The sequence below is a fragment of the Empidonax traillii genome, unplaced genomic scaffold (genome assembly GCF_003031625.1).
Source record: "Empidonax traillii isolate 1590-97213 ecotype Southwest subspecies unplaced genomic scaffold, ASM303162v1 scaffold236:size2090792, whole genome shotgun sequence".
Lineage (NCBI taxonomy): Eukaryota > Metazoa > Chordata > Aves > Passeriformes > Tyrannidae > Empidonax > Empidonax traillii.
This window is the reverse complement of record NW_020955429.1, coordinates 1,734,869-1,746,527: the sequence shown is the minus strand read 5'-3', so window position 1 is coordinate 1,746,527 and position 11,659 is coordinate 1,734,869. Positions and strand designations below refer to the sequence as shown.

The window sequence follows — 11,659 nt, the reverse complement described above, 5'->3', positions numbered from 1 at the left end:
AATAGTCATGGGAACACAGTGAGTTTGGGAAGGTGTCATTTCGCGTTGAAAGCTCCTCAGTTTTGTCAGGAATGAATGGAAACACAGAGTGGTGAGCTCATCTCAGCCTACAGCACTTGTAGGCGCCAGGGAGAACAAACCCCCTGGAAAAAAAGCAAAGAGACCATCAGGGAGACGGGATGGGGATGAGAATGACAATGTCAGAGCAGGAAACCGGTACTCTGAAATAGGACCAGTGGTGGGTGGCAGCAAGAGTCTTATTCCCATTCTGACATCTGAAAAAAAGGAGACAGATGAGAAAGTTCTGACAGGTTCTTTGTGTTAAGGAGCTATCATTCATCAGGAACGAACCCTAAGAACTGAAGTCACAAGCAGGCCTGGTCACGCCTTGATTTCCACCTTGGTGTCTCCCGTTCATGGGAAGCAGCTCAGCCCGTGGACCGTGAGGTCAGCAGGACACCTAGTGGCAAAAATAACACTGAAATACGCCAGGGAATATACGGGAGTGAAGCTTTGCTTCATTCTTTGCACACCTTGACTATCACCTTCTTTCTGCTACATGTAAAAAAAGGCTGGCTGAGAGTCCGAGTCTGTATTTTTTAACTGATCTGTTGAAAAAATATATTGAAATGATGCTTCCCTACAGCTCCCAAAGCCCAGCTTTATGGAAACAAAGCAATGCTATAAGCACTGTGCTTCCTGCCTGCCCTCAGCCTCCCGGGACATTGGTCACCCTGACTGCCTCCCGGTTTTTGAGGAGTGGGAGGTGTCACCGTCCTGCCCGGTTCTGATTGTTTTTTGCTCACGTCTGGAGGTTTCTATGTGCCATTGCTGCTGGGTTGATTGACGTGATGCTGTTACACAGCTCAGGAGTAATTTTTTTTTCTGTCTGTTCTTTCCAAATATGTTTTCTGTTAAGAGCTTTTTGCATTTTGGCTTTGATGGCACTGGGTTTTGTTTCAAGACTCCCATTGCCTATTGTGTTGAACATCTCCATGTTCAATTTAGTCCAAGTCTGTTCTTCACTGGACACAAACCAGTCACTGTTCAGCTTTGAGGGCTGTTAAAAAAAAAACAAACATAGAAAAAACCAAACCCAAAACTAAATGAAACAAAACAAAAACTAAATAAACCAAACAAACCTCAATTAAACGAAAATGCAAACCAACCAAACCAAACCCAACCCCAACAAAACAACAAACAAACAAATAAACACCAAAACAAACAAAAAACACAAAACCAAAAAGACATTCAAAAAAAGTTCCAAACTTTTAAGAATATAACACAGCAATGAGAAAATTAAATTTCTCAGTGGAGCAGGAAACACTGCCACTTTACCTGCAGGGAATCATAGAACCACAGAATGATTTGGGTTGGACGGGAACCTTTAAGATCATCCCATTCCACCCCCTATCGTGGGCAGGGACAGCTTCCACCAGCCCAGGTTGCTCCAAGCCCCGTCCAACCTGGCCTTGGACACTTCCAGGGATGGGGCAGCCACAGCTTCCCTGGGCAACCTGTGCCAGGGCCTCCCCACCTTTCCAGCCAGGAATTCCTTCTCAATCTCTAATCTAAATCTCCCCTCCTTCAGTTTAAAGCCATTCCCTCTTGTCCTATCACTGCATACCCTTGTCACAAGTCCCTCTTGTAATCCATAAACCAAATTATTACAATCTTTAGGTCCCTTTGATGGTCCAGAGATCTGAAAATATGTGAAGGAAGACATTTTAATGGCACCTGATTTTTAAGGCACTGGCCATGAACACCCAGCTAGGGGTGGGGCTGCACATTAACCAACTTACACCTGAGGCATCCGTGCTCTCCTGCCTCACTGGAAACCCTGGATGCATTCGCTGGTGACAGCTGCTCTCACTCCTGCTTTTCCTTGCAGGTTCCTACAGCTCCTGAGCACGTTCAGCTGAGCATAAAGGAGGTGGATGTACCAAAGTGCAGGTGGTTTTCTCCATGACAAACCAACCCCAACCCTGAATCACTCTGGTCACAGCAGAGAGGGTCCTTACATGACTGGGCTGGAAGACTGAATTCTCCAGGATAAATTCAATTTCAGCTGCTTATTTGGAATTATCAAGTCTACTGATCTAGTCTTTTAGTAAATTATCCAATCCTATCATATGTGTCACACTTCAAAGCTAAAAGAATCCTAATATGCCTGGCTTTTAAACAGGAAAAAAAAAAGGTAAATTAATTACCCTGTTTGTCTGCTACAATATACTAAATTGCCAGGCAGAAATGGTGTTAACAGTTCTGCATGCTCTTCTTATATGTGCTGTTCTTTGACTTGGTATTTTTAGCCCAGTTTCTGAAATAAAAAGGACTTTAAAACCCCTGTAAATGTTCTGGGGTGCTTGTGTGAGTTTATCAAGCTTCCACTAACACCTTTGAACCCAATGCCAACTCCATACAAATATGGGGAAGGAAGATCCTGCAAGGTCACAAGAGACCCTGCAGTTGCCCTGGCTACAGCACATGGCTGGATGTGGGCTTACCTTTTATCAGACATCGGAGAATCCTCACAGGGTGGAACAAGATAACCTTCAAGGTCTCTTCCAACCCAAACCACCCTGTGATTCTATAAAGAAGTTATAAAATTGGCATGCATCAGGATAGCTGCAAATCTCTTACCTCCCAGCCATTTCATATTTCATCTCTTTCTGCCCGACTGACAGAAATTGCATCAGTAAAAGCACAGTAATTAATGCTATCTCAAAAAACTTCACAAAACCTTCAGCAGAACATGCAGATCAGCAGTGCTACCACAGTTACCTGTGTATTCAGACAGTGCTGCTCACTAGAACTGCAAAAACAGTAGAGAAAAAACCCTGCCAAAACGAAAAGGCACCTTTACAGAAGAACACACATTCCTAGAGGCACAGCTCTACTGAGAAATTCAATACTATGTACAAAGCAATTCACATTTTATTTTAAATTGCAATAAACTGTACAAAAATGTTTCATTTTTGCCAAAAATAACAGCAAATATTTTCAATCTTACTTCTAGACAAACGACAAACCCTTATTTTAATCTTTCCTGGGCGAGTTTACAAATAAACATACAACAGGATGCATGGGCCTGTGTCACAGTCAGGAGGGAGCGAACAGATGTAGATGTTTGTGGAATACGGTTTTTAGTGCCTCTTAGGAATTCCAGCACTCCTGCCATGCCTGTTAAAAGCCTAAAGAAATGAAAGGTCTGTGTCTCACACAAAGGAATGTAAACAGTCACTGAGGGATTAAAGAGGACGACTCTGCCAATGAAACCGTAAAGGTACCCCCGTGTCACCGACATTCACTCACACCAGAACTGCCCCATCCGGGGCTCGTGCAACACCTGAGCCACCCTCCCAAATGCCACTTAAATACACACCAAAGACCCCTTTGAAAAGAAAAAAAAAGAATAAAATCCTAAGTAACGGAACTGAAATGGATTATACTCCTTTGAACCTTTTGGGTTTTTTTTTTTTCCTTATCGTAATTCATCAGTGAGTATGTAACAGCCCCATCAGACATACAATCATAAAGTACCTTTCCCACAATGCAATGAAGTAAAGGAGCACCTGGGTAAGTCAGTCAGGTGGAGGAAGCCCCTCTGCAAAGAGCATGGGCTTATTTTCAGGCTTGATTTTGTTTGCCAAACACATTTAGTGCAGACTAACAACACATAATCTAGGTCACTGACCACAGTTTCTTTAGTCCGAGGCCTAAAATGGAAACACAATTGCAGTGATGTTTTTAATATTTCACATTTTTTTTTCCCCAGCTTTGAAACTTAAATTAAGAACAAGCTGTTTCAACAGATTGGTTAGAGCTTAAAAAATTAAGCATTTTCTGTTACTTCAGAACTGTTGGGGGGAATACCGTCTTGGTGAAATTCTACTTTATCTGGATAGAGTTTAATGTAGGTGTCCACCATCAAATCTAAGTCATGTTTTATATCAAAGTTTATGTTCAGCAAGGCCAGGTTGCTGGACCTGTGCTCTGTCAAGGTGTTTTTTAGGTAGGCCTTTAGGCGCTTCCGTCCTATCCCGTATTTTTCATTCTCCACCTTCATCAGTGGAAGTATGCACAAGACCTTAAGCAGTGCATAAACATTGGGGAAAAACTTTATGTCAGGTAAGTGAAGTGCTTCATAAATAGTAGCTGGAAGTTCAATGTCTTTCCCTCTGTGCTTCCACTTGATTCTCCAGCAGTGAAGCTCAGCAGACAGCGTGTCTGGATTAGGCAAGTCATTTTTGAACATGTCGGCGTGGTGCTCCTCCGACGTGTTGAATTTGAGCTGCCCCATGACCGAGGGCACTAAAGATAAACACTTTAGAGCTTTCAGATGTTGTTCGGAGAATATATCTTTTAGCTCTTGAATAATATGCTCCAATGTGGGGACACTCAGGATTTCTTTGTAGTAGTTTTCTGACGTTATATCAGGGTCAAAGTCCCCTTGTTGTGCCCGGCGGAATTTTCCTGGGAGCTTAATCTGTACGTCCAGTTTTGTAGCCAAATTTGTTGCTTCCTCGAACCAAAATTCGTGGTAAACTTCAATGTGCTCCATCACCTCATTCAGGGAGTGCAACACTGCTGTTAAGCTGCCAGCTGCAAAGAACACATCTGATGTCTGCCCTTGGAGGTTTCTCCCAAACGCTCTTGTGAAAGACAGAAGGTTTTTCATAATTACAATGGTGACAATGAAATCAAAGTCTGTCAGGGCACTGGAAAGCACAAACGCTCGTCCAGCAATGAAGTTGTTCCACCTGACAGTCGTGTCACTGCTCACGGCATCCAAGCACAGCACCAGGGCCTGCATGAGGTCCACCAGCACCTCAAAGGTGTCGTGCCTGCCTGTCCACTGGGAGCGGCAGATCTGCTTCAGCTCGTTGCCCTTCTCCTCATTGTCCTGAAAGAGAGCAGAAATGGTGTTGTCCAGTTCTACCAGTAATTGTGGAGACTGGTTAAAGAGACGGCAAACTTCTTCCATTGTTCCCAGTGCAATGGAAACACCCACCACGGGAACAGATTTTGCCAACCAGACATTTAAGGCACACGAGGAACACAGCGTATACACAGCCTGCGGATACTTCTCCAAGAGTCTTGTAGCCACCACTTTCATTTTAGAAGCAAACCCACTGGAGACAATGTAGGCTTGACCCCGACAGTACTCCATGTTTAGACCCCACTTCTCAGTAATAGTTGCATGGAATTTAACAGCCAGCATTTCGGGATCAGCCTCGTACGGCAAAAACCCTATGAATTCTTCCCTCAGGTTGTGAGAGTCATCCACAAACCTCACCAACACCGGCAAATGCTCCTCTCCTGCTATGTCTACTACATCATCCGTGACAATGGAGAAGAAGTGTGAGTCCCTGACCTCCCTCAGTGTCTCCTCTCTGACACAGTTCTCACAGATCTCGAGCATTTGTTTCTGCTGGGTTTTTGAACAGTACTCGACGTTGACCGCAGTCATCTCAAATCGCCTCCTCAGAACCTCATCACCACTGTTTATCCTGTATTCCAGCAGAGCCTGAAAGTTGTCTGAGGCAAAAATACCTTCTGGAAGCTCATCAACAGTATGGCCATCCAAAGGGATATTTTGTTTCCCCATTAGGATCAAGATTTCAAACAGTGATTTAAGGTAATCCTTGTTTTCTCTCTCCTCCAGTGTCAAGGGAACAGCCTCTTCCTCCTGTCCTTGCCCTCCTTCCTCTGAGACAGCATTTTGGGCATTGCTTTCGTTGCATTCTTGAGTTGCCTGTTGCTGCTCAAAAGCTTCATCAACTGCAAAATGAGAAATACTGTCAGTATCCAGAACAAGAGACAGCATTTGCTTCCCCCTTACTAAACCCATTATCTTTAAGTTACCAGAGGCCAGAGGACAATGTTTCCAGTTTAACAGTGAATGAGTACTTTGGAAAGAGTTTGGACTGGCTGGCTGAATCAAGCAGGAGCTCCATTATCCTCCTGACATGTACAAACTAACAGTTATGTGTCCTGCATTACTATGTTAGCTTTAGTAAATAAAGTTTTTATGATCTCAATTATTTTGCCCACTTACTCTTTTGCTGCTTCAGTGTTCTTATTTCATCTTCACTCTTGAAAAAAAAAAAAAAACAAAGAGCTTATATTGATGACAATGTCCTGCCCAGGATCTTAATTATTAACACATCAAGATCAAATACCAACACTGCAGATGAGACCAGATAATATTTACCAGAAAGTGCTAGAAAGCCCAAGACAATGAGGTTTCTTCAGGCAGTGTTTTGCTGCCATTAGCTGCATCTGCTAACTACATGAAAACAGTCTGTAACTACTGCTAAAATTCCCATGCTTATACTAAAAGTTTCTTCAAAATGCATAGACTCTCTTTTCACAACTTACTTGCCCTTTTTTATTTTCTTTTAATATTGCAGCAATAACTTTACATTAAAAACTTACCAGCTCTTTTATCCTTTTCCTGTACCTGCTGTGGGGTTTGTTCAGGTGACTCGTGAGATCAAATATAGTTGGCACAGCATTATCCCGTAGAACCGTTCTGTAGGGGCTCTGGAAGCGAACAGAGGCTTAGATTAGGGAATTCTTGAGGAAATTCTCACTCTGCGTGCACAAAAAACAAACAAAAAAAAAACAACCAAAATTTCACACACTGTGCCCTTTTTTTCCCCCCCTCCTCCTTTTCTCCTTTCTTTTTTTGTTTTATAGTGTTTTCACTTCCTGATGCTACCAAAGCTGTGCTATGCAATTCACACTCTGGGGATATCAAGAGAACACTGAAAATGAGAAGACAGATACTAAAGAAAACTCCAACCCAAACCACAAATACTTTTTTTTTCCCCATTATCTTCACATCAAAGACCCTGGATGCAATAATTTTACTTTACTGCAATATTATGATTAAAAAAAATTTAAAAACCCCAACACTCTGGATAAAAAGACATTTATGCATCAGACAGGTAACATTTTGTTACTATTGTATGTTGGGTTTTATCACTCATTTCACAATTCTAGACACAATCCACTAAACATTTTCATTGTGAAAATGTTCAATTACTTCTTTAAGTAGAGCTATGAATTTCACAAAACACTACTGTGAAAGATTATATCGAAGGGAAATGTATCTGTGAATAGAGCAGAAGGAAGAAAACACTTGTAGATGGTCATGAGGAAAGAACTGCAGTGAAGGCCAGTGTTCCAAAAACCCTTAAACCAGCAGGAGCAGCTGATTCTCTCTTCCACAGCTGCTCATTTCCACCTTACCCTTTGTGCCCACAGCTGAGGGCCTGTGTGGTGTCCCAGACTATGACAGCATTAACACCAAGAAATTAATTTTTCCAGTGACCAATTACCCAGGAGCTCAAAGATTAAAAGGCAGGGCATTCTGATGAAAAACATTGCGTTTTGCAAGATGCAATAAATAAATGCTTGTTTTCACTCACACTTCTGCATATCATAGAAGTCTCAAAATGTTTAGCACACAGTCTGTAATGTTTGTTGAGCTGATCTGGAGTTTTGTCTTCTAAGTCTGCCCTTCGACAGTTCTCTACCCATCTCTGGCACCTGTGTGTCAGCAAAAGAATTAGAGGGTCTTAAGATGAAACAAAATCTCTTCCAGTTTCAAACCACACTTTGCAGGTGGTTTTAAAATTTCAAGTTAAGCAGCTTCAAGGAAGGAAGCAAGCAAATATCACGTATAAATCACAAAAAAGTCAGCCTTAAGCACCTACTGTTAGAAAAGAGGTAACTGGTACTGCCCTACACCTGTGCACCTTCCAAAACTGTGAGCACCAAGTTAAATCAAACATTCCCATCCCCAGCCCTCCCGCAGCTCTCCACCCCCGGGACCAGCACCATTCTAATTCTCGGCTCTCCCGGAGCTCTCCAACCCCGGGACCGTTCCCGTTCCCCCTGCCTGAGCTCTCCATTCCCGGACCGTTCCCGTTCCCCCTGCCTGAGCTCTCCATCCCTGGACCGTTCCCGTTCCCCCTGCCAGAGCTCTCCATCCCTGGACCGTTCCCGCTGCCTGAGCTCTCCATCCCTGGACCGTTCCCGTTCCCCCTGCCGGAGCTCTCCATCCCTGGACCGTTCCCGTTCCCCCTGCCAGAGCTCTCCATCCCTGGACCGTTCCCGCTGCCGGAGCTCTCCATTCCCGGACCGTTCCCGCTGCCGGAGCTCTCCATTCCCGGACCGTTCCCGTTCCCGCTGCCAGAGCTCTCCATCCCTGGACCGTTCCCGCTGCCGGAGCTCTCCGCCCCCGGCCCGCCCCGCCCCGCCCGGCGCGGGGCCCGCCCGCTGCCGCAGCCCCGCGGGCGGCAGAGCGAGTGCGGCCACGGGCAGGGCCGGGCTGCGGGCACCGGCACGGCGGTGAGCGGGAGGGAGGGAAGGAGGGAGGAGGATGGAGGAGGATGGAGGAGGGAGGGAGGGAGGCGCCTGCCCGCCGTGGTGCCGCCCGGCCAGGCCGAGGGCAGAGCCGGGCGCTCCGCGGCCCCCGCCGCGGGCTCACCTGGCCGGGTCCCGCGGGAAGCGGAAGAAGGCCAGGTCGGACTGGGTGCTCTTGCGGGTGCAGTTGGGCGCGGCGCAGAAGTTCGGCATGGCGGGCGCTGCCCCTTTAAAGGCGCGCGGGGCGGGCGGGCCGGAGGGGCCGCGGCGGCTCCACAGTGCTGTGAGCGGCCCGGAGGAGTCAGCGCCGCGCCGGGGCCGCCTCCTTCCCACACTGCCCCGCGCCCGGGGCACCGCGCCGCGCCTGCGCTCGCCGGGCCGCCGCCGCCGGGCCCCTTGCGCATGCGCGGCGGGGCGGCTCGGGGTGCCGGGTTGTGTGGGCTGAGGGCGGGCGGTAATAGCGTTCCATTGCTGTTGCCGTCCGTAATAACACTGAAAATACGCAGTGTAATAATGATAAACGGTGTAAAAATAAATACACGGTGTAATAATGCTGAAAATGTGGTGTGAAACAGCCCGCTCTGTGTGCTGCTGGGTGCGAGCTGCCTGTCTGCCTCCCAGGGTGCGGGTCAGGGTGCCTTTATTCTCCGATCGCCCTGCTGAGGTGTGGCAGTACACTCCTGCGCGTTTCCCTTTGTTAAACATTTGTTCCCGAGAGAATATTTGAGGCCTGAAAGGCTTTCCTGGCTGTTCTCACTGTGGCATTCCCTTGCACGCCTCACGGCCCCGTTGTTGGGATGACCCAAAAGTGTCAGAACTAAATGGACACCGGGTTAACCCCACAGAGCCAGTTTTGTGGGTTTGTATCCCAGCTCCTCCCTCAGGGTTCACTTTCTGCAAATTAAAGTTAACAACTACAACAACATTAAGAGCTTAACAGACCCAATGCCCGTTGCATTTTCCCTATTTCACCGGGATCTTTTTATGGTTCCGATTCAAAGAATGATGGTTTCCGTAGTTTTTTCATCAGTTTTCACCCTGAAACAGTCACATCACCATGAAGGGGTTAAGAGTGAGAGGGTCTGAGCCATCTTTTCTTTCCCTTGTTTGCTTGCCCCAGCCCCGGTTGTCTTCATTTGTCTGCACAAGCCTTTGCTAATTAATCCCCAGTGTTGAAATCCGTAAGGACGGAAACTTTTGCTCGAAGCTTCACTTGGAACTGCTCAGTGACAGCAATATCAGCCTCTCTGCTTTGCAAATGCTTTCCCATTGCTGTTTTCACCCTGCCACAGCACTGTAAGTTTGCTTAAACTTTCACTTGAAAGGTGTCCCAGGACCAATGTAATTTCTGTTTTTTATCTCAGGATTATTTATATTTCTAATCTTTTAATCTTCTCTTGCTCCCCCAGCACCTATAGCACACCAAGCCTTGTGAAAACAACTGGTCAAAATTGGGAGCAAGGAGTTTGCTGAGGAGTTGATTTGGGCTTAAAAGCAACAGACAGTCTGTTGGTGGGTTAAAAGTGCAACTTCAGAGAGAGAAAATGCCAGCTGCCCTAAAATCCCAGGCATATCAGGTCCCAGAGGGGCTCAGTTCTGCCAGCTGCTGGTCTGGGACATGTTCTTTGAGTGGCAGCAGTTTGTCGGAGATACCCAGGATTTGTAGTGAGGCCACAGATAAGGACTGAAGTGGCTCAGAGGAGCGATAACGTGCATATTTCCCCTTATTCTGAGGCTTCCTATCCCAAGGAGTGGCTTTGCTTCCTTCCCACCAGGTTTGTGTGTTTCTTGCCAACACGGCACACCACAGAGGGTGGAGGTTTGCCTCTGCCTCCCCAGATTGCAGAGGGTACCAGATTTAATTCCCTTGATACGCTGCAGAATGACACAGGGAAGGGATTTCTGTCATTATCCGAGGTTACATAATCGAGATTTTGCCTCGGTGTAGCAAAGTATTTAAATGGATGCTCAACTGGATACACAGTGGCATTTTGATGTCTTTTTGAGCCTTCCTGAATTTAGATACTTTTTGCTCAGAAGCTGTTAGGATTTGTAAAATAGATTTGTTCGTTGAATATAATATGTATTATAATAGAGGGAGGGAAATATCTATTGACTGGCAACACAAAGCTATCTCTTGTGAAAGCAGCTGAAATATCTGTGTGGATTTAAATGCAAATAGGCCTGGGTGACAATCTGTGTCTGACAAGGCTGTGTAAAAGGCTCCTCTGGCAAGGTGCCAGCGCCCAAACATTGCTGAGGCTCCTGCTCTGCTCTGAGCCAGGGGAAAAATGGGATGGGAGAGTAACGAGGAAGAGGGAATTTAGGAGTGGTGTGAGGGCAACAGAATGAAGTTAAAATAGAGATGCTCGCGTCGGAAGGGCATCTCGAGTGACCGACCGACCTCTCGAGATTTACCGCGCTGTAAGAACAACAGGAGAGCCCAGCCCGGGGGGTCTTGGGGGGGGATTTTCCAGCCATTTCTTGCACTTTCATGGATGGGATTATATATATATATATATATGTATGTACATATATATATATATATATATGTATATATGTATGCTTCCTCACTGCAACGATTTTGTGCAGCCACGAATCGGGAGCGCTGCTTTCCAGCTGCATCCCCGAGGCAGTTTATTTGGTATTTCTGCTCTGGCCTGGGGGCTTTTAAACAGATACAGTTTACTGTTTTGTTTTTTTTTTCGTGGAAATGCGCAGGAAAGCAAGTGCTGATCGCTGCGAGGGGCCGTGCCGGTGGCGGGGCCGGAGCCGCGGGGTCTGTTCCCTTTGTTGTTCTCTCACACGCGGTTCGCCGCAGCCCCCCGCGCCGCCGCCGCTTTCAACTCAGGAAGCTGAAAACGACCAAGAGCCGCCCGGGGTTTCGCTCCAGGAGTGGCGGTGGGATGTCGATTCCCGAAATTTCGGGATCTGGGGCGCGCGGGTGCGCCCGAAGCGCGCCTCGCTCCCCAGCCCGCGCAGAGGACGCGCGCGGTGTTTTGTCCGCTCCCGGTGCCCGTAGCCGCCCGCCGGGGGCCATGGCGGGACGGTCGGCGCCCCTCCGTGAGACGCTGAGAGAACTACAGCTCCCGGCGTGCTCCGCGCCGCCGCGCACGCGGAACGCGCCATCCCGGCGCCATCTTGGTACCCCCTCCTACCATCTCCTTACCATCGTGGGGCGGGGGGAGACTACAACTCCCGGCGTGCCCCGCGGCATGCCCGCATGCGCAGCGCGCCGCTGCGCCATCTTGGCTCGGGGAAGCGCCGCCGCCGCCGCCGC

At 47.4% G+C, this 11,659-nt stretch overlaps 1 protein-coding gene across 5 annotated transcripts; it reads right to left on the bottom strand.

The window, feature by feature from the left end:
• Positions 1–3,143: 3,143 nt before the first annotated feature.
• THAP12 (THAP domain containing 12) lies at positions 3,144–8,710 on the bottom strand. Of its 5 annotated transcripts, XM_027888320.1 has the most exons (6): positions 8,156–8,244; positions 8,045–8,116; positions 7,440–7,561; positions 6,442–6,549; positions 6,062–6,098; positions 3,144–5,784 (listed from the first exon to the last, which is right to left on the bottom strand). In XM_027888320.1, exons 1-6 carry the CDS (start codon positions 8,217–8,219, stop codon positions 3,836–3,838), a joined length of 2,352 nt encoding a protein of 783 aa, XP_027744121.1. In that variant the 5' UTR covers positions 8,220–8,244; the 3' UTR covers positions 3,144–3,835. The 5 variants fall into 5 exon arrangements, with proteins under 5 accessions (XP_027744121.1, XP_027744122.1, XP_027744120.1 ...); XM_027888321.1 differs by lacking the exons at positions 8,045–8,116; positions 8,156–8,244 and adding an exon at positions 8,504–8,710 and having other exon boundaries at positions 7,440–7,560; XM_027888319.1 differs by having other exon boundaries at positions 8,045–8,244.
• Positions 8,711–11,659: the final 2,949 nt, after the last annotated feature.

Bases quoted from the DNA above. Each gene is read 5' to 3' on its own strand.
- THAP12 (XM_027888319.1), bottom strand. From the start codon at position 8,219: ATGGAGAGCTCTGGCAGCGGGAACGGGAACGGTCCGGGAATGGAGAGC. The intron at 6,099-6,441 runs GTAAGTTTTTAA...TTTTTTTTCAAG, and splicing joins GGAAAAGGATAAAAGAGCTG to AGTGAAGATGAAATAAGAAC. The intron at 5,785-6,061 runs GTAAGTGGGCAA...CTCATTTTGCAG, and splicing joins AACACTGAAGCAGCAAAAGA to TTGATGAAGCTTTTGAGCAG.